The 22,708-nt window shown below is 41.5% G+C and overlaps 1 protein-coding gene across 3 annotated transcripts; it reads right to left on the reverse strand.

The window, feature by feature from the left end:
- Positions 1 to 4,002: 4,002 nt before the first annotated feature.
- TEX26 (testis expressed 26) lies at positions 4,003 to 21,669 on the reverse strand. 3 transcript variants are annotated; one of them, XM_072993755.2, is made up of 8 exons: positions 21,360 to 21,667; positions 17,600 to 17,684; positions 16,302 to 16,464; positions 15,543 to 15,699; positions 12,693 to 12,866; positions 9,235 to 9,396; positions 6,482 to 6,523; positions 4,003 to 4,558 (listed from the first exon to the last, which is right to left on the reverse strand). In XM_072993755.2, coding segments are annotated over exons 1-8 (930 nt in total). In that variant the 5' UTR covers positions 21,505 to 21,667; the 3' UTR covers positions 4,003 to 4,556. The 3 variants fall into 3 exon arrangements, with proteins under 3 accessions (XP_072849856.2, XP_072849855.2, XP_072849854.2); XM_072993754.2 differs by lacking the exon at positions 6,482 to 6,523 and having other exon boundaries at positions 17,600 to 17,681; positions 21,360 to 21,669; XM_072993753.2 differs by lacking the exon at positions 6,482 to 6,523 and having other exon boundaries at positions 21,360 to 21,669.
- Positions 21,670 to 22,708: the final 1,039 nt, after the last annotated feature.

The following is a 22,708-nucleotide window of genomic DNA, read 5'->3' on the forward strand; positions in this document are numbered from 1 at the left end:
TTCCTGTGGGAAAGAGTTCCAGAGTCTAGGTGCAGTCACAGACAAGGCCCTGTTCAGTGGACTCACCAAATGCATCTGTGGTGGTGGGAATGAGAAAGGCTTCCTCTGATGATCTTAAGTCATGGGCAGGCTCATAAAGGAATTCACAGTCCTTAAGACAGATTGGACCCAAGTTGTTTAGGGCTTTATAGTTAAAACCAACACTTTGAATTTTGCCCAGAAATGGATCAGCAGCCAGTGGAGCTGCTGTAACCAGAGGTGGGGGATGGGGTGTTATGTGATCCCTGTAACCAGCCCCAGCTACCAATCTGGCTGCAGTGTTTTGGGCCAGCTGGAGTTTCTAAGCACTTTCCAAAGGCAGCCTCATGTACGTAGTTACAGTAAACCAGTCAGGATGTAACTAAGGCATTTGTCAGCAGGAGCTGCTCTCAGCTCCAGGATTATGCAAATTCTTGTTTGGTTGTGAGGATTTAGCACAAGGTTTCATTAAAATGAGGCCATGGGGTGGCCACTCATGCATCACCCCAAAAGAACAAAGTGCATAACAAAAAAAGTATATAACCAAACAGAATATAAGTGTGCCATTAACTGGGCTATGCCCACTTTGTGTCCCACTGTTGCTGCTTTTCATTAGGCAGCTGGTACCTAATTCCAGCTCAGGGTGGTGGCGCTGCGGATTAAACCGTGGAAGCCTCTGTGCTGCAGAGTCAGAAGACCAAGCAGTCGTAAGATCGAATCCACGTGACAGAGTGAGCTCCCGTCGCTTGTCCCAGCTCCCGCCAATCTAGCAGTTCGAAAGCATGTAAAAATGCAAGTAGATAAATAGGTACCACCTCGGTGGGAAGGTAATGGCGTTCTGTGTCTAAGTCGCACTGGCCAAGTGACCACGGAAACTGTCTTCGGACAAATGCTGGCTCTATGGCTTGGAAACGGGGATGAACACCGCGGCCTAGAGTTGGACACAACTGGACTAAATGTCAAGGGGAACCTTTACCTTTACCTAATTCCATATATGTGAAATTAGCTGGAGCCTCACATCGTGTTCTTTCTAGCTGCTGCTTCTTCAATATTGAGTGTGGGATTCTTAAGTCCTTCTAAAACGAAGAGCAGCTTGGATCAGGACGAGACATGGAGGATTCCCCTCTTTCCAACAGTGTGTGTCTAAAATGAAAATCATTCACTTCTCTACCTACCACAAGGTCTCCTAGCGCTGAAGTATTCTGGAATTTCCTCTTAATATGGCACTACAAAGCAGGCACCGCTTTTCTGGTAAAGCTCACGTCTGTCTGCTGCTTTTAGAAGTTATTGGGGAGGCACAAAACTTCATATTTTCCATAGTGAGTTTCTGATTTGGGCATGAATGAAGCATGCAGTCTCCAAACCAGCCCAACCTGACCTGGGCCATTTTGTGAATCACTGGCGCAAGAGCCAAATCTTGTGGTTGGTTTATGTCCTGACAACACAGAAGGCAAATGAAAAAAATATTGGAAGCTTTTTTGTTACTAGGGAAAAACCGTGTACGCCTGCATCGCCCTTCCTATTTTTTTTAATTGGCTGCTGAAAAAAAATAAAGTGAAAACAAATCACATAGTGTTCAAGTTTGCATCTGCTTTTCTGTGTAGTAATGCGCCCCAAGTCCATGTATCTATCTATAAACAAATGTGCTAAACTGTATGTGAATCCAAAATGTCTTGTTCCATTTTATGTCACACAACACACAGGAACTTGACTTGCAAGGGGTTTTCCCCACTTCCCTTCTCAAATATTATTTCCTAGATTACTGCTTAAAAGAAAACATGCACTCACAGCAGCAGCCAACAAATTGTGAAATGATGCCCATATTAGATTAATCTGAACATATTGCACTGTAAGACATAAAAAGAGCCATTTCACATCTACACCTTACTCTAAATACTGCTTGTATACGCTTCAAAAAACTAAGAATGTTAAATATGTACAATAACTTCAAGAACTGGGCAGGGACTGAGTTGTAGTACTCCAGCTGCAAGAACTGAGGTAAATGGTGGCACTGAGAGGAATTGTGCTCCAAAAATAATCGTGAAAATTATTTTCTGATATTGAATATTTTGAGTTGTTTCCCGAATACTTATGCAACCAGATGTTTTTCTTAGGATCAAAAGAACAAATAAAAGTGGATATGTTAAATAATATATTTATTTAGAAACACATGGGCATATTCTTTTGAGCTACCTGAGAATTAGAGTTCCAACTGTTTAAATGTATTTATATGGTTTATTAAAATGTGAAATGAAGTCATTTTTCCAGATGGACGTTGGCAAGTCTTTAGGTCCAAGTCTGAATCTTTGGGCCCAAGTCTCAAGCCTCAAGTCTGAGTCACAAGTCCCTACCTGTGGAATTCTGGGAGTTGTCCCCAACCCCCCCCCCAAGTAAGGTCCCCTGCTGCTGCTGCACCCGCTTTCTCCCTGGCCATTCCAGTGGCAACATCACCATCCACCTCGCCTTACCGTCCAAGTCCTCCTCCATGCTGGCCCCATTGCTGCTCCCCTCTGTGGCCAGGCAGGAACCAACACTAGTGGTAGCGCTGACAACAGCAGATGCCATTTTGGTCTTTTGTCTCCCTCCACAGGTGCTGTAGAGGCTTCCTAACCTGTGGCAGTGTGCATGTATCCAGGCGTGGGGCCCTTGCTCAAGAGCTAGGAAGGGCTCTGGAGCAGAGAGGGAGACCATGGGAGTCCATCTCTCTCTATGTCCTCCCTAGCACCTTCCCCCACAAATTGTGTTTATTGATCACCAAGGAAGAACAGAGAGGGAGATTGCATGGCCTAGAGACTTGAAAACATGACTCAGAAAAATGGGTCCAAGTCGTGAGTCTAGTCTGAGTCTTTTAAAAAAAACACCAAGTTGAGTCGTTAATGTTACTTAAGTCGGACTCAACAGCAAGTTGCGAGTCCTCATCCTTGCTTCCATATCTCTGCTGCTGACCAGTAGCAACAGCAGCAGAGAAAGGAAAACTGTTACAGTGTCTTCAAAGGATGGTGTGAATACACAGATACTTCTCTTGACAGTTAATGGCTAAAATCCTGTTCCATATGTATGCTAGCAGAAAGTAAGTAGTGTAACTTGCAACAGCTAATTGCTGTCAATTAATGAATCTCTGCTTGGATTCTTAGTTGCATGCCAAGCCAGCCAACTGGCACATGAGGAATTCAAACAGGGACAAATTAATTATCCTATTTTCTTTTTGGTGAGATAAGATTGAGACAGGATTTTGGCCAATATATTCCATTGGGGAGATTGCTAAGAAGTGAAAAATCTTGAGCCATTTCTTTTTCTATACCCCAACAAGAGCTATTTGGTCACACTGAGAAGATTTAGTAAACTCTCTCCTACTCTTGATGAGATGTGATGTGATGTGATAAAGCAGAGCTCTCATATTATGGCTGAAATCCTGTTGTTCATCAGTAAGTCATATTAGAGTAGGTCAAATAAATGAGGATTTAGTAAGTCAACTTTTCCGTTGATTCAAATGAACCTACTCTAGAGCAACTTACTACACTGAGCAATAGGATTTCAGGCAATGAGTACTAGTTCAGGTTGCCACTTGTAGGCATCTATTTATTTATTTTATTTTATTTTATTTTATTTTATTTATATCCCGCCTAAGAGTACATGCTGGTCTTTGCTACTAAGAGTTGCATCCCTTCTTCTAAGAAGACCAGTCTATCTAACCCTATCGGCCAGAGGAGATTTTCATCTCTAGTGCTTGCTTTTCTCTTCCTCTCCACTTTCTTTTCCCTTTGTCATTGTATCTTTAGATTCCCATTGCTTACAGCATTTTAGATGCTTTAGAAGAGTTAAATTATGAAAATGATAATGTCACTTTTTTGAAACCTTAGAATCTGTTACTGGATATTTTTTAAGATTATGTCCAGTATCAGATTTTTTTATAAAATGCATTTTTACATTCAAAATTATTTTACCTACACAGAGTGGATTAACTAGTTAATTAATGAAAACTCATATGATTAATCATTTTGTTTAATAGAGTCACAACCTCAATTAAAATATCTGAGATCCAGAAACTAATTTAATTCTGCAAGAGAGCAAAATTAAAGGTACAATGAATGTTCTTTTCTTCTTTCAATAACTGTAGCCTTTTTATCATTTTATTTAAAATTGTGACAGCATTATAACAAGGAAATCATTATAAGGTGGAGAAATCACATCTTCAGAGAAAGCAGAACTAAGTGAAGGAAAATTATTTGGTTTTATCAGACACACAGCATCTTTCACAATAAGAATGAATTTAAACATCAGTAAGATAGTGGTACTACTATAGATGTTATAATTTCAAAGGAAGCCTAAAGTAACTCTTGTGTCTCTTCAAATGGTTTGCTGTAAAGGGAAGTTATGACAGTGGTCAGCTGTGATTCAACCATGCTGGATATGGCTGAATGTTCTTAGAGATTTCAGATGCATTTGACTGGATTTTCTTCCAGCTTCTTTGCAGAAGGAGGCCTCTGTAATGTCTTTTTCCAATAGACCTTCTCAAGGAAGTTCTGAAGAATTTCTTTTTCTGCACAGACAAATGAAAGGAGAATATTACTAAGCTTGAATATACAGAGGAAAGTACTGGTAACTCCTATATCTCACATTTGAACAGGAAATGGATGGATTGTGAAAGGGCCATACTAAAACATGGGTGCTCGTTGGTTTTAAATTGTAATAAACAGGCTGCAGTCCTACTGCACGTGGTGTAGCATAAAATTATATCTGCAGAAGTGCAAGAGAGTTACACACAAGTAGTCTGCATGGTAAGCCTGACTGTGCAATTAACTGTGAAATTACCATGTTTTCCCCAAAATAAGACAGGGTCTTATATTAATTTTTGCTCCAAAAACGCATTAGGGCTTATTTTCAGGGGATGTTTTATTTTACAGTCATGTCATATTCTGGTTGCTGCACAATGCTGCACAATGGAGGGTGGGGTTTCAGTAAGTCAACTTCTCCATTGATTCAAATGAACCTACTCTAGAGCAACTTACTACACTGAGCAACAGTGTAGTATTTTTGGGGTAGGGCTTACATTATGCAGGGACGTGGTGGCGCTGTGGGCTAAACCGCAGAAGCCTGTGCTGCAGGGTCAGAAGACCAGCAGTCGTAAGATCAAATCCATGTGACGGAGTGAGCTCCCGTCACTTTGTCCCAGCTCCTTGCCAACCTAGCAGTTCGAAAGCATGTAAATGTGAGTAGATAAATAGGTACCATCTTGGTGGGAAGGTAAAACAGCGTTCCCTAGTCACGCTGTCCATGTGACAGCGGAAACTTGCCTTCGGACAAGCGCTGGCTCTACGGCTTGAAAAGTGGGATGAGCACCACCCCCTAGAGTCGGAAACATGACTAGACTAAAAATGTCAAGGGGAACCTTTACCTTATATTATGAGCATTCTGAAAAATCATACTAGGGCTTATTTTCAGGTTAGGTCTTATTTTTGGGGGAACAGAGTAGATGCCCAACCATTCCTGTAGAATTGATTGCTGGATATAATTTCAGACTGAGAGGGAATTTTGCAGCTGCTTGCACAACTTTGTGTTACATAGGTATAGTTACACAACAGGATTATTAATTTAATAATACATTGAAAATAGCTGAGATGAAGTTGCTATGACCAGGATCCAGGAGAAGTTTTAACTCTTTCCTCCCCACTGTGCTGCTCACACATAATCACTCCTCTACAGCTGCTACTGGCATCAATGAGAATTTACCTCTGAATCTCAGTAGATCCAGACTGCAGAGACTGGAGACTCTGATGTCAGTTGGCTGATAAATCTGCTCCTGGTCTGAACTTTAAAGGAACTTTCCAAGATGCTGAATCTATCTTGGAGACAAAGCTCAGCATCCTGGACAGTTTGTGTAATAATCTGGATTAAAAACAAGAGCTGACTGATGACTCCACTGACATCAGAGCCACTAGCTTCCACTGGTTTCAGAGGATCAGTGTTAATATTAAACAAAATCACAGGAGGGAAGGAAGGTCTTAAAAGTTCCCTCCCTATAATTTTCACCTGTTCTAACACCAAAGCTCATCATTCTCCTTAGCAGCAGCTATTTCTGTTTTTCAAAATCTGCGTGTTGCATGGGCACATCTTGTTCATCCCATTCTTCGTTACAGCTGTTTTATAAAACTTTCGAGCCTCCATAATAGCCACTCAAAGCTTCTAACAAGAACAATCCCATGTCAATGCCCATGCCACAGAACGACTGTGTGGCAATGCTATGTGTGAAAGCCCATGTCACAAAAGGGACCTTATCTCCACTCTCTGGAGCCTCTTGGCCTTGCTGCTGTCATTTTTGCTATTGCTGCTGCTTATCTGCCAGCACCCTTAGCGTCCACAAATTCATCATGCCTTGTTATTCCCCAGGTCCTGTTTAGTAAAAGGAGCAGGGCAGGAGGCAACAACCGTGAACACGATTTCATCAGCACTGATCACTACCTACATTTTTCCGGGAAAATCCTTGTGGGCCTCTTATGACAAACACCTGGAAAACAAAACATAGGATTGCAACATTTCCCTCCTTGATAGAGACTTTATGCCTTAGCCCAGGGATGGAGAACCTGTAGCTCCACTCTGAATCTTGCTGGACGCCAGCTTCCATCAGCCCCAGCCAGCATGGCTAATGGTCGGGGAGGATGGGAATTGTAATCAAGCAACATCTGGAAATTCTCAGGTTGTCCACCCCTGCAGTTGCATGACATGTAGACATTCAAAAGGTGCAGTTTGCCATGCTGGGGGGAAATGCAGCCTGCTGAATTTCTACCATGCAACCATTAAAGGCACAGAGTCAGTTTTATTAAAAGAGAGAGAAGAGACAATCACAACCAACGTGGAACAGAGAAGAAAAACAGAACCTTGCAATGTCTAAGAAAAAGAATCTACAAGAATAACAAGCATTTTTACAAAAGGGGTCGGAGAGAGGCTACCTCAGTAGTTCTGCACACAGTCACCAAAAAGCAAAGACAATTCAGCTACTGTATCAAACTCAACAGGAGGTAATGGGATGCCTGGTGTGGTTTTGTTGCAAAGAAGATCTGGACCTAGTCAGCCACCTGGATGGGAACAACTAGGACATCATTCCAATGATCACCTCACATTCTTTTTCTGATTAAAATCTCTGAATGCTACCACTTATCTATCAAAACAGCAACAGCCACTCAAGGGGAAGATAACCAACAGCCACTCAAGAGGGTTTCTAGAAATACCTTTAGAGGGGGAAGTTCGGTAAACAGTCTAGTCGTGAGTCAGAGAACAGTTTATGTCACAGAATGCTGAGCGTTGAAGAAAGAAAGAATTAAGCGACTTTTAAAGGAGAGTGGAGGAAAAGACACATAAAGGTACCTTCCCATTCATTCACTCTTTTGACAGCTCTCACCATCTGCTCAATCATTATTGCTAGCCAACACTCAACCCACTCTTTCAGCAACCAGTGTCCATCTATTCTCTCACTTTCACTAGCTAATCCTCACTCATTCACTCCCTCTTGGCCAATCTGCCTCCTCCTATTCTCTCACACTTATTAGCCAGTATGTGTTCATTCACTCATTTTAACCAGCCAGCTCTTGCTATCCACAGTTGGTCATTCACTTGCTCTCACTCATTAACTCTCACTAGCCAGCACTCATCAGTTCACACATTTGTTACCCAGTGCCCTCCTGTTCATTAACTTTAATACCAGTTGGAAACACATATCACACATTGTCTGTATTTCCCATCTTCACCCAATACTGCTGGCACTTATGTGGCTAATTAAAGTCCCTTAAGTAGGGGGCATGAACCTGGGGTTAGTAATGATGTCCAAACTCAGTTTCAAGAGGCCTTGAGACCAACTTCATCCAATCCAGAGCAGCAATTACACCATCATTTGGAGTACTACCCATGCACAAGAGAAAGGTACAAGTAGACACATAAGAAACCCAAGGTTTGCAGGGTTTAAAAGATAGATCTTGGGTGGAGGGAGCTACAAAACAGCTTTCCCAGTGAATGAAGACTATATTCAGCAACCACATGCTGCTGCTTATTGGGGTGAGGGGTGGGAGGACAGAGAAGGAAACAGAATGGGCTATCTTGGAAAATAACGATGGCGGAAAAGACGCAGATTTTAAAAAGGAGTAGAGTGAACTCTGGTTGTCTGGAGAGGCCTTTTTCTAGTTCTACTGAGGCCAACAAGGTTGTTTTCAACAATACAGCAATGTTTGCTTGTGCCTCTGCAGTTCCCTCTGGACTGACATGGCCACTAGACCCATCACCTCCTGGCAAATAGAAGGGGAAGATATGGAGACAGATTTTACTTTCTTGGGCTACATGATCTGCAGATGGTGACAGCAGCCACCAAATTAAAAGACGCCTGCTTTTTGGGAGGAAAGCGATGACAAACCTAGACAGCTTCTTAAAAAGCAGAGACAGCACCTTGCCAACAAAGATCTGCATAGTCAAAGCTATGGTTTTTCTAGTGGCGATGTATGGAAGTAAGAGCTGGACCATAAAGAAGGCTGACCATCAAAGAATTGATGCTTTTGAATTGTGGTGCTGGAGGAGACTCTTGAGAGTCCCCTGGACTGCAAAGAGAACAAACCTATCCATTCTGAAGGAAATCAACCCTGAGTGCTCACTGGAAGGACAGATCCTGAAGCTGAGGCTCCAGTACTTTGGCCATCTCTTGAGAAGAGAAGACTCCCTGGAAAAGACCCTGATGTTGGGAAAGTGTGAGGGCAAAAGGAGAAGGGGATGACAGAGGACGAGATGGTTGGACAGTGTAATCGAAGTGACCAACATGAATTTGACCAAACTCCGGGAGGCAGTGGAAGACAGGAGGGCCTGGTGTGCTCTGGTCCATGGGATCACGAAGACTCTGACACGGCTTCATGACTAAACAACAGAGTTATGTATTGCTCGAGTGGCTTTTTGTTATGTGAAAAAATGAGTTTAATGTTTTAAAAAAATTTAAATTGAAAAATCCCCCTTCCCTCCAGTGGCTGAAAATACAGTATACATTTTAAAGTAATAATAATAATAAAGTAGAAAACATTGCCGATCTTTGGTTACACTGTAAAGTTTTGCTCCAGAACCCCACTTGTATTTTTCAAATTGCCTAGGACTCAGAAAAATATTCAGAGATATAATGAAAAATATTCAACTTATGTTGTCCTACAATCTTTCTTGTTTGTTGGTTTTCTTTCCCAACCCTCAACCTACCTGGCTGTGGAGATTTGTCCACATATGCTTTAATTTCATCTGGGTCTAGACAATTCAAAACTGATATGATTTCTTGATAATCTTTCCCAAAATCTCTTTGGTACGTGGACATCTGTTTAGTGCGTTCGTGATTCCAGATTTGAGCCAGTGTCACTGTAGGAACTGTGAAGGCAAGCCAGTAAAAGACATGTGAAAATGAGACATAATGAAGTCAAGCACAAGTCATTGGTTGTCTTTCTTTTCTTTGCCCTGTGCCACTTATATTCTTCCCTTGCAGTGGTCTGGCTCACAAGTCCTCAAAGTGGTGCCTGCAGAGATAGAACATGTTATCCACCTACCCTCATCAGTGGACCCACAGTTGACATTGCTACCTTGCTTCGTGCAATTGCCACTCCTGTACCAATGCAGTTATTGGGAAACTTAAGCTTTTAACTACCTAAGAACATTTTTAAAAAGCCCTGCTTGGTCAGGCCAAGGACCCATCTAGTCCAGCTTCCTGTATCTCACAGTGGCCCCACCAAATGCCTTTGGCAGCACACAAGACAATTAGATACCTGTCTCCTGATACCCCTCCCCTGCATCTGGTATTTGGAGGTACCTTCATTTTAAGCCTGGAGATTATACATCCCCATCATGGTTTATAACCTGTGATGGACTTTTTCTCTAGAAATCTGTCCAATGCCCTTTCAAAGGCATCTAGGCCAGATGCCATCACCATATCCTATGGCAAGGAGTTCCACAGTATAACAACACGGTGGGTAAAGAAATTTTTTTTGTCTCTTCTCACTCTCCCAACACTACATTGGTGTGAATGTCCCCTGGTTCTAGTATTGCATGAGAGGGAAAAGAACTTCCCTCTATCCACTTTATCCATCCCCAGCATAATTTTATATGTCATAATCATGTCCCCCACCAGGTGCTTTTTCTCTACACTAAAGAGCCCCAAATGCTGTAGCCTTTCCTCTTAAGGGAGGTGCCCGAGCCCAGTCATCATTTTAGCTGCACTCTTCTGCACATTTTCCAGTTCTGCTATGTCTTTTTTGAAGTGCGGCAACCAGAACTGTATGCAATATTCCAGGTGTGGCTTTCGCAGCGTTTTGTACAATGGCATTATAATGTTGGCTGTTTTATTTTTAATCCCCTTTCTAAGGATACCTAGCATAGAATAGGCCATTTTCACTTATGCTACACACTGGGTTAACACTTTCATCAAGGTGTCCACCAGCACACAAAGATCTGTTTCCTGATCCGTCATGGACAGCTCAGAACCCATCAGCTGATAAATAAAGTTTTGATTTTTTTGCCCCAATGTACTTTACATTTTCTTCTATTGAAATGCATTTGCCATTTTGCCACCCATTCTCTCAGTTTGGAGAGATCCTTCTGGAGCTCTTCACAATCCTTTCTTGTCTTCACCACCAGGAAAGGTTTTGTGTAATCTGCAAATGTGGCCACCTCGCTGCTTAGCCCTGTCTCCAGGTCATTTATGAACTAGATGATAAAAGTAGCATACCATAAGAAGTTCCTTTAAAATGTTGAAAGACTCCTGATTGTCATAATTCATGTTTTTCTCACCTCCCACAGCTTGCAAATTAGCCTGTTCTGTGTGGGATTTGTCATCAAGAAGTAAACATAGGCTTTATCTGGCATACAAAAAGCTCAAAGGTTATTTATTATTATTATTATTATTATTATTATTATTATTATTATTATTATTATTATTATTATTATTATTATTATTATTATTATTATTATTATTATTATTATTATTATTATTATTATTATTAATTGTATTTATACCCCGCCTATCTAGTCATTTCGACCACTCTAGGCGGCTTACAACATAAAACATAACAAGTTCAAGAAAAATTTATAACAATTAATTAATTAAACGATTTTGCAATGGGAATAATACAAAATAAATCAAATAAAGAGGAAAAAAAAAAGGAAAGAGGACAGGAATTAACTGGAAGGGAAGGCCTGCCTATACATCCACGTTTTTATTTGGTTCATGGCACTGGAGTATGAACATGCTCTCTATGCCATTTGAATTATCTACCTTGACTCCCAAGATGGATGGCACACACTGCAGAATAATCACTCAGCAACCCTAAGCATCACTGCACCGCAGCTAAACATGTCCTGAGGGCACGGCTATAGCAATTGATGCCAGAAGTTCTTATGATAGACAGATGGAGGAGAAGAGGCAGCAGTGGCAGCCAGGGATCCCTATGGCAGAGGACTAGAGAGCCTCAGGCTAATTCAGCCTTTTAGTTGCCACATTACACAGTTGTGAGTTTGATGGGATTTTTAAATAATTACAAGAGCTCTTTTCTCAAAATATTGTTTCTTCTGATGGCACTCAAAATTGGCAGGTTTCATGGCTAAAATGTCTATGGCAGTAGCCCTATTCTGGCATTACCAGTGTAAATTGTGGTGCCCCTATTCCATCCTTTTACATTTCTATCATTCTCCTCACGTGGAAGGTGGTCTTCTGATAAGGAGAGCTTCCTCCATGTGTGGAGCTTGTCTTATGATTTACAAAGGTTACAGGGTTCAAAGTTGTGAACTGTGTTGAGAACCATGCATGAAAGAAGCCCTTTTCTTCAGAAAGTCCATCTTCAAATGTGGAGAGCAAAGGAAGTACAACAGAGAACCCGCCTCACCTGTCTATTTAACCTAGATTTTAGATTAGATTAGGCATCCTTTGGTCTTGAGAGACTATGGTAACATGCTCTGTATGCAGAACTTGGAAAAGCGTCTAGTGTGGCTGAGAAGGCATACTTCTAGATTTATAGATTTATAAATTTATTTATTTATTTATTGAGCTTATATGCCGCCCATTTAGACATAGTCTACTCTGGTTGGCTCACAAAACATGTAATAAAAACAATTAATATAAAATAACAGTTTCCAACATTAACACAAAACAGAATAGATAAAGATAGAGAGAGAAAATTACGTAGTGTCTGGAGGGGAGGCCTGTCTGTATAACCAGGTCTTGAGTTGGTTTTTGAAAGTGCCCAGCGAGGGGGCCAGATGAATCTTGGAGAGGGGGAGCGTATTCCAGAGCCTGGGAGCCACTGCCGAGAAGGCCCGGAGTCTTGTTTTTTCTTTCCAGGCCTCCCTCGGCGTTAGGCTCCTCAGTCACCCCTCCTGACTAGATCAGGTGATAAGAGTAGATCTAGGTGGAAGGAGGCGTTCTGCCAAGTATTGAGGTCCTAAACCGTTTAGGGCTTTGTATGTAATCATTAGAACTTTGAAATCAACGCTGAATTGAATGGGCAGCCATTTATACTGCCAGGAAAGGTTTGGTGTTGTCCAGTGTGGAATGTATTATTATTACTAATCCAAAGTGTGAAACAGAGGCTAAAAAGCCAAACCCTGCTAGCTGGATTTTGGAAGAAAAACTGCTTCTGTACTATGATAGTAGCCACAGCACCCAAAGCCATTCTCACCAGTGCCTTTCACTGGAATGTGCCGCTTTGCATTACACCCATATTTCCAAGTGAAGTCCCTCAAGTCAGGGTCATAGACTTGGGGCTGGTAATGGCGTCTGAATTCAGTATCAGGAGGCCTCGGGACCAATGCCTTCCAATCTGGAGCAGCAACGACGACATCTCTTGGATCACCTGGAAAGGTTAAACAGCAAGGACACAATACATATAAGGATATAATAAGTTATTTTCTTTGTATGTAAAGAAGAGGAAGAAGAATGTGAAAAACAAATGGCTGTCAGCCATTTAACCTGGAATTCTGTACATGCACATGAAGCGTAAGCCTCATTACAGTACATTGATCATGAATAGCATTGAATTGTATAGAATTAAATAGAAAGGCATAAAATTGTACTGTTGGTCTCACACTCTCTTACAGCAGGCCATTCACCGACAGGAAAGAAGAATCTTCCTGGCACATTGCTTAAGGATATGTCATCCTGTTAAGGTCATGTCAGAAAGATGAATGACATGTGAATGAGTTGGCTGAAAAGTGTGAGATGAGACCCCTGAGATCAGCAGCATCTTTAAAAAGTCAACTTGGTATGTTGAATCTACAAATTCAGCTATTTCCTTACCACACAACCTGGCTCATAATTTGTTATTATGCAATTAGACACCATGTATGGAAATGATCAGTAATGTACCTACTTGTACACTTAGATTTCTTTATAAGGGTACTGGAAATAAACGCTAACATTACTTGCGTGCACTGAATACAAACTGGTTTAACTATTTGTACCAAAGTACTTCAAGAATGTATTTGCGAAGGCTTTCACCGCCGGGATCTAATGGTTGTTGTGGGTTTTTCAGGCTCTTTGGCCGTGTTCTGGAGGTTGTTCTTCCTGACGTTTCGCCAGTCTCTGTGGCTGGCATCTTCAGAAGATGCCGGCCACAGAAACTGGCAAAACATCAGGAAGAACAACCTTCAGAACATGGCCAAAGAGCCCGAAAAACCCACAACAACTACTTCAAGAATGCTTACTGGTCTGAACAGAAACTACCTGAGTTGCAGCTAAATATGAATTTTTTAAAAAGTAGAAAACTGACTTCTCCACCTTATGCATTTTTCTTTTGTTAAAAGCATTTGTGTGTGTTAGTGGTGGGGTTTGGATCAAGGCTACAACATTGAGACTTGGGGTTACCCTTTATCTGTTTGAAATGACCCACCCAAAGCTGACGAGAGGGAAGTAAGGACAGGTACACATGCCTCCCACACCTCATTGTAAATACAGAACTCTGAAAAGTTACATTTTGGACAACAATCCCAGAATTATCCAGCCAACATGACCAGTGACACTGAGTCAGCAATTGGGAAAAGCTGACTTCTAGACCAGTGGTCCCCAACCTTGGGCCTCCAGATGTTCTTGGACTTCAACTCCCAGAAATCCTGGCCAGCAGAGGTGGTGGTGAAAGCTTCTGGAAGTTGTAGTCCAAGAACATCTGGAGGCCCAAGGTTGGGGACCGCTGTTCTAGATTACAACCCCCAGAATTACCCAGCAGAGTTTGTAGCCCTGAACACAATATTGGAAAAGTAATTTTTTTTTTTTTGGATGACAGTTCCCTGAATCTTCTGGCCAACATGGCATTGCATGACATGCTGGCTGGAGGGTTCTGTAAGTTGTGGTCCAAAGGAGTAACTTTCCAAGCTATGGTTAATAACTTTGTGTGTGTCATTTAACTCAGAAAATTAATATAAACGGATGAGCTAATTCCCCTCCTAGTACTACAGTTCCAAAACTAAACGAGCCCTCTGAGTTCGCTTTGAACCAATTTTTTAAGAAAGAGGAAGAAGCAGATCTCATAATGGACTTGGGACAGGCAGTTACATCTTGTTTGGTCCTTAGGATGATCAAATTCATAGGCCTAGGCAGCTTCACAACTGGAGAGGATAGCATGTTAATCCCTCTGAAGATACAATGTCCACCTATTTGCAAAGTCAACATGCAACCAAAGTCTCTTGTTTTCTCCCAATGAGCCAAAAACAAAAGCAAACAGATTGGCAACATTCAAAGCTGTGATAGCCATTAGTCATACATGCTTGACTGCTTAAGCCATCTCTACTTCTGTTTGCAAAGTTCCCCTCTGGTCTGGACTGGCCTTTTCAGGATGATGGACATTTCAAATTTGCCATTTTTTTACCTGAATCTCTGGATCCACCAGTCTGAGTCAGGTGCAAAAAGTAGGGCAGAGAAAACTCCCCCCCCAACTATGAAAACTAAGCTCACAGCCCTGTCTTTCTAACATGCTCCACTTGTGGTTTTATTATTGTTAGCTGTCCGATTTCAGAAACTGTAAGAGGAACCTCACTGCTCTTTCTACTGTAAAACGGGAAATCAAAACTGCTATGTCAGCGATTGGGTAACACTTAATTAGAAGTGCCATGAAGTGTACAAACTTTCGGAAACGTTTGTACCCAGCGAAAGTTCACCCAGGGCTCAACTGATCCAATTAGAGATGGGCAATTTGTGCCAGTTTGTTTATTGGACAAACAGGTGTTTAACACTTCAAAGCTCTGCTTCCTCTGGTGGGTGCCCACTCAGAGACAGCAAATTGGAGGTGGGGCAGGAAAGCTGATCCACTACCTCTGAGTGAGAGCCCATCTCTGGACCCAACAATTTACTAGTGGATCACAATTTGCCTTGTGCTCATCCTAATCTGACTAGTTAGGAAATGAGAATGCATATTCTTTGCTTACTATTCCAATAATTCTGCACAACACTCCTATTCTTCCTTGCAGACCTCCTTGTTGTGAACTCTTAAGTACTGTATTACAAAGATGGTAGATGGAGAAGAAACTAAAGTCCTTACCAGGTTGTACTCCTAAATAATCTCTGGCATATGCTGTTTTATATTGCTTTTTTAATACTTCATCAATCTCTTGTTTAGTAACAGTTTTTGTCCAAGGTGCAAGACTATCTGTAGGCAGTAGTGTTTCCTCTCGAGGCATCTGCCAAATCAGGAAACGCTAACAACACAATCACAGAGAGAAAAAAAGAACAGACATGCAAATGTAGATGATAACCAAGAAACAGGTCTCCAACTTGAATATTCACTTTTGTTTAGCAGTCTATTTTCCCTGTTTCTAAAAAGGCTAAAAATATAAACACTTCTCTACTTACCCAACTTTGACTCTTCCCATAAATTATTATTTACATGCTTTCAGTTTTTAACCCTAATTTCATGCATTTTACATTGGCTAAAATCCAGTAATGTCACAAGGAGGTCCATTGAATAGCACTTCCATCTTGGTGCTATTGTAGCTACTGGAGGCATAACGTTGAGTTAGCCCACATAGCTATGCAGGAAGATTTTACCCATTGAGTTGCCACAAGTCAGAAGTGACTTGATGGCATGAACATCACCCGATCTAGATTTGGCTCAGCTGCTCTTACTTGTAAGTGAAAAGGGCACTGATTTTTAGCTGGTGCTACACAATTAACATTGTGTGTGTTTTCCCCCAAAAGCAGTTTAGAAGCCAAATTGCAATAGGCAAGACAAAATTTAAATATGAATTGTCTATGAAATATATGGAAATACAAATTATAACCCACTATGTTCCATACTTACTTCTCCAGGCTGGGGATTGTTTCTCCTTATACCTGATGCAGAACCACTTCTTATGGGTTCTGCTTTAGAATAAGGTTTCCAACAGTATTCATCTTTGTAGATATTCTTTGCAGTGGGTTCATCAACTTGAAAGGGAATGACATAACCTTTCCCTGCTCTGGCACTGGAAGAAGCAGCAGAGTCAACAACACAAGCACATAAATCAATCACCTTTAAATTATTTCAGCTCAGAGTTATTTCTCAGGTCCATGCTATATGTTACAAATTACCCATCCTTAAAAAGCTAAAATTGCGTTACTGTTCTGGGGCCAGGATTCAGATGGACTTTTGTATCTGAGGAATCAGACATTCAAACAAAGCCACGGTAAGCTCCCAAAGATGAAAACAAAGCAAATCAATTTCTAAATTACGGAGGGCGAGAAAAACTCCTGCTACAACACCAGATCAGGCAATCAAGGTGAGGTTTATAATGACACTAATACTCGCAACATATAGTAAAAAAACTTGGTTGATTCTGCTGCTGCTGCTTTTAAGTACACTATGTGCAACTATAATATCGATTATTTATCTGAATTTGTATTTCTCAGCCTTTCAAAACCTATTCCTTTCTGCTGCTGCCAGGGCTTGTGTGCCCAGAAGCACCATGAATTGTGATGTTGTTGCTCCATTCCCTGCCTTGCTTCAGATGGCAGAATGGGTTTAACATAACTATGGCAAAAAGCCAGAACTAAGGAGACAGGACTACAGAGAGTCAACAGTGCACACACTAAGCTCCATTGTGTCAATACAAACATCTTTGTGCTGAGTCAGTAAACTTCAGTATCAGCTGGGAATTAATGGAGATGAATGCCCAGACTTTACACTTCCCAAAATCAAGCTTTCTGTTCCACCAACGTTGCTTACTCTGAGATTTATCTTCTCACTGGAGATCCAGAGAAGAACAGCAGTTCTCTGAGACTTTAGCCAGTGTCCCGAGAAGTGGTAACCCTAATCTAGGGAGAACAGCACTTAGCAGAGCAAACAAAAAGAGGATAAAGAGCCTAGTGATGGAAACTCTTTCAAAGTTTGTGAACAGCCGAAACATTTTAGAGTGCAAGTTACTCTGTCTTCCTTAGCTGAAAACTGAATGACCAAGCATTCCTTTTCTAATTATGGATGACACCGTATTTGAATTTCAGACTGCAATGTTTCAAGATACACATTAGCAAAGCGTATCACAGAACAAAGGTAATAAAGTTTTAAGAAAACCTCCAAACATTATCAAAATGTTTAAACTAGTTAAATCAATGCCATCTTACCAATCTGCTTCGGGATCTGTTGCAGGTATAAAGACAAAATCATGTTTCATTGTTGTTTCATAAGGGTCCCACTTTATTTTACCTACTAAAAACAGTACCTGTGAGTGCTATAAATTCTAAACACAGCTTATTATTTTTAAAACTAGACAAAGACAACAAATGTTATGGTTAACCTATTTCCCCCAAACTGTTCCAGATGTCCCGGTGCTTATGGGGGATGTCTAGGTCAAGATGTGCAGCAAAGGCTGTCTCTCTCCGCATTGTGTTCTTTTTCTGCTCACATATACCTGTGATGTGTTGCTTATTGTTAATGATAATAATAGTGCTAGTCAAATCAATATATCACATATTTAGCGCATCTTTCAATTAAGAAAACCACCTTACAGTTTAGCCCATTCACGAAACTCCCTGTTCTGCATCCTCCTCCTTCTTTTAGAATCAGCCAACTGATTCAGAATCTTTTAAGAGCAACATTCAGGATCTGTTCTGATTTAGTTTAAAGAGACAATATGCAATAACTTTTCCTTTCTTCACCAAAATCTCAAGAGTCCGTTCATATAAGACAGCTATATCATTCATAAAATCGTACTCATAACAATTCCTGTAACAGTGAGAGGGAAATTGACCTATAAGTACCATAATAAATTTGTTAACCTTTAAGGTACCAGATGACCATAAATTGTCTTTGTTGCAACAGACTAACATCGTTATGAGGTGCGGTCTAATCTTGTGAATCAGTTGGATTCAAAAGTGCTTAATATTGACTGTGAACCAGTCATAGGATTAAAGATATTATAGAGTTAAAGTTATTAAGTTATAAACTTCTAATAAAAATATGTAAGGTTGACTAAAGGTATTTTTCTTAGCAATGCTTTTGTTTACAAGGTATGATATACAACTGGGATGTCATATATTAATAATTTGTTTCAAGAGAGCTGTAAAACTTTCCCAGCCAGTATAAAGTACATTTTTGTTTTGTTTTTAATGGGCATGCCTATGCTGGTTCTTTACACTGGCCCTGCATGAGGAAACCGTTTTTGGGGAAGTGTCATATGTTGATTCCCCTCACCACAGACTGTGCATTCTCAGAGATCTGACGGGGGGGGGGGGACTGTCAGTCTAAATGGATGTAAGACCTAGTACACCCTAACAAATAGATAGTAGTTTGGAATCAGATGGCTTATCTCATCTCTCTGCAGAGAAGGCCCATTGGATTTTATAATCCAGGAGAAGAGAGCCGGTGTGGTATAGTACAGCGGTCCCCAACCCCTGGTCTGCAGCCCAGTACTGGGCCATGTCCTTGGCAGGACCAGGCCGCAGAGACAAATCTCTTTCCCCCTCCCTGCATGCACCACCCCCGGCATGCATGCACAGATGCACCCCACCCCACATGTGCACTAAACCAGTCCATGGTGCTGAAAGGATTGGGGACTACTGGTATAGTGGATAGAGTATCAGACTACCCTGTTTCCCTGAAAATAAGCCCTAACCTGAAAATAAACCCTAGTATGATTTTTTTAGGATGCTCATAATATAAGTGAAACTCCGCCCTCCACCACTGCGCAGCAACCAGAAGATGACATGACTGTATTTGTATAAATGTAGATTGTTGTACATGAGAAAAAAATCCCCTGAAAATAAGCCCTACTGCATTTTTGGAGCAAAAAATAATATAAGACCCTGTCTTATTTGGGGGGAAATATGATAGGAGAGATCATCAGTTCAAACTGCAGTTGACCATGGAAACTCACTGAGGAATTGCAATGGTAAATCACTCCTTGAATATCCATGTCAAAAATCTTTCCAGGTGCCAGAAAAGTAGTATATAGGTGTTCTGGGCTCATCCCTAAAGTGCATATAATGCGAATTGCTTGTAGCCCCCCTTCTACCCTGTTTCCCCAAAAATAAGACCTAACCTGAAAATAAGCCCTAGTATGTTTTTTCAAGATGCTCGTAATATCCTGAAATAAGCCCTACCCCCAAAATCAGTCCTAGTTAAGTGAAACCCCACCCTCCACCATTGTTCAGCATTGTGCAGCAACCAAAAAATGACATGACTGTAAAATAAAACATCCCCTGAAAATAAGCCCTAATGCGTTTTTTGGAGCAAAAATTAATACAAGACCCTGTCTTATTTTCTGGGAAACATGGTACTTTATTTAAATCAACCATACAAGTTGCAGTCTCCAAGAGGACACTACAAAAGGGAAGCATATCTTAATTCTACAAACTCAGCTGATTTTCTACCTTCAAACTGCTCGTTTCCCTCAACCTGCATCTAGGTGCGGCAGACTCAGGAATTCCCTGGAAGACCACAATTCTAAAACAGGCACAAGACAAACAATGGAGTGAAGTCTTAAAGTTGCAGAATGGGCTTCAAAAGGATGGAATGGAAGTTTGAAACCTTGGCTTTGCCAGTCCAAATCCAAGGTTTTAACTACACTAGCTCTCGTATTTTGGTTTTATTGTGAGAGTTTCAACACTGTATCTAGCCTCTGGAATCGGGCCATTCCCAGATCAAATAGTTTAACAAAATATTTCAAATTCTCCTTATCTTACGACAGAACATTCCAACTACACAGAACGTACAGTGAAAGCTTCTCCCTGGCAAGACTCAGCATGACAAATTATGTTCTGTCCCAAACCAACTTCTGCATTGCTCCCTTGCTTTATCAATTTTATTTTTCAAAAAGTTTGTTGTGCTGGTTCAGAAGGAAAGAAAAAATACTGGCCAGAGTCCTACCAGGGTTTATATAAGATTTTCCAGAGCTAAGTGGCACAACCTGGAGGTGTGCGAATTATGTGTCCAGTTGAACAACAAAGATAATGGAATAATGAAGATGCATCCCAATATATTGTCAATTGGCTGTATTTTCATTGTTGTCACCATGCCATCAAGTCTCCTCTGATGCATGGCAACTCTATTAATAAGCCCTCTCCAAAATACTGTATCCTATCCTCAACCACTATGCCAAGCTCTTGCAGACGCAAACCCATGGGCTCTTTTAGGTCCATCTCATATTTGGTTTTCCTCTTTCCCAACATTACTCTTTTCCATGGACTCCTGTCTTCTCTTGCTGTGACCAAAGGACAGCCTGTTTCAACATTTTTAGGCTTAATTTGATTTGGGAGCCACATGTTTATCTTTCTGGTAAGCCAGGATATCAGCAAAGCACATTTCAAATGAATCTCCCCCCTCCCAATTCAGTTTTCTTAACTGTCCAGCTTTCACAACCATACATGGTGATCAGAATCACAAGAATGTGGATGATCTCGGCCACACAAACTTCATGTAAGCACCAATGGGCCTAATTTACAGTTCCACAATTGAGTCAATTTTATTTTACAATTTTATTAGGACCAAAATGCAGCAAAAGCAGACAAGCCTCTCAGCTCTTCAAAACTCAGATAGAATTGAGCATGGCACAGGGCACACAATAAACCATGTCAGCCTTTGGGTGCCCCAAAACGAGGCTTTTCTCGTTCCTATTACAACCAACTTTTTTCGCACTGCCTAGTTTGATAAAGAGGTCTGGGCAATTTAAACGCTTGCATAATTTTATGGCATTTTGGCTCGTCCTAATAAAGACAAATAAAGCCCAGCTGTGAGGTTTTCTATATGTATTCAAGTAGCATGGAAATTATTACAGACACTACCATCTATCCTATGCGCATGCTCCTTTTCTTTGCGCTTGCGCATTGCGGTTAATCCTCGCTGTTTCACGTCCTACCCGGGCAACGCGCGAAAAGAGTTTCTCACCGGCAGGAGGCGATGGCGGTGGTGGCGCCGTTGTTCTGGCTGACCGGGGTCTCCAAGCGGGGACCGCGGGGACGACGGAGGCGGGAGCCGCTGCTGCTGCGGCCCCGTCAATCGGGGGCAGGAGAGGGCGTTCAACGCCGTCCATGTACGCTGCCTGTTTCGAGGGCTCCTTCGAGCCCAGACTCGCTTCTCCCGTCGGGGTATAAAATGTCGGCGCTGGAGCGGGGATAAGGAAGGGGAAGGGAAGACGCCGGGACTGAGGCGAAGCTGCCGGGAAATGAGGGACCCAATGGGCACGGCTGGTGTAGGCACCACCCGCCCTCCTGGTTGCCCCGGTACCAGGCGTAGTATTGTGACCAAGGGAGAAAGAGCAAATGACACCCGTCTTGCCCTTGCCAGGGCAGTGAGGGTTTCACGAGAGCCGGCTCCAACGTGGGAAGCAGAAGGGATTGGGACCTTTGTGATGCCATCTGTATAAATCATGGATATAATCCTGTGGCATCGCCAAGGGACAACTGTTCTCGGTGAAGGAGGAGAGGGAGCATTTGTTTTAAAAATCTAAATTTGATGGAATGGGCTCTTTAAGGCTTTCTTGCAATAAAGCCATTATTCCCTCCCCCCCCCCCCGCAAAGTAACACAAAACTCATTTTAAACTTGCCTACTTGAGTTTGAGATTTAAAGTCTCAATTTTAAGAGGAGTGGCAACTTCTCTCACTGCCTTTCTTGCACATAGTTATTTGCTTGCCATTAAAAAAAACACACAATTACTGTGGGCATCTACAATGTCAGAAATTGGCCAACTAAGGCTACTGTCCATGAATGTGATGCAGTGGGGTGCTACAGCCCACCCAAGCTTTTGACAAATAAAATGTGTTAATCTATAAGATGCACTTTTGTAATTTTTACGGCAACAGACGAACACATTTCCACCCCTGGAAATTGGCACAGGATCCTGGTCCTCCTTTACTTCAGGTTATCCTAATAAACATAGCAATAAATAACGTTTAATGTATTGACAGGCTAAATTTGCCAGATTTCTTTCCCTATATTTTAAATAGTTGGCATGAAATAAATTCAGTAAGTGCAGCTTTCCTTGGCAGGAAAAGCTAAAGGTTTGATTTTTTTTATTTCTGTATTGCTGTTAAACGGATAGGAAGCCTTTTGGCAGAAAGAAAATGGGGAAATTATGAGGATTGGTTTTGGAGAGAAATGTAAGGGAAAGACTGTGAATTTGTTTAACTAACTGCTCATTGGTCTAGATGGGTGGGATAGAAATCCAATAAATAAGTAAAAATACTCCCTCAGCTCAGGCATGGATTGCAATAAATTTAAATTACAGTAAAACATA

This window comes from Pogona vitticeps, chromosome 3 (genome assembly GCF_051106095.1).
Source record: "Pogona vitticeps strain Pit_001003342236 chromosome 3, PviZW2.1, whole genome shotgun sequence".
Classification (NCBI taxonomy): Eukaryota; Metazoa; Chordata; class Lepidosauria; order Squamata; family Agamidae; genus Pogona; species Pogona vitticeps.

Excerpts from the sequence above, each read along its gene's own strand:
- TEX26 (XM_072993753.2), bottom strand. The coding sequence starts at position 21,504 with ATGGACGGCGTTGAACGCCCTCTCCTGCCCCCGATTGACGGGGCCGCA. Across the intron at positions 17,685-21,359 it reads ACCGCCATCGCCTCCTGCCG|TAGGTAAAATAAAGTGGGAC; the intron begins GTGAGAAACTCT and ends TACTGTTTTTAG. Across the intron at positions 16,465-17,599 it reads ACAGATCCCGAAGCAGATTG|TGCCAGAGCAGGGAAAGGTT; the intron begins GTAAGATGGCAT and ends TGCTTCTTCCAG.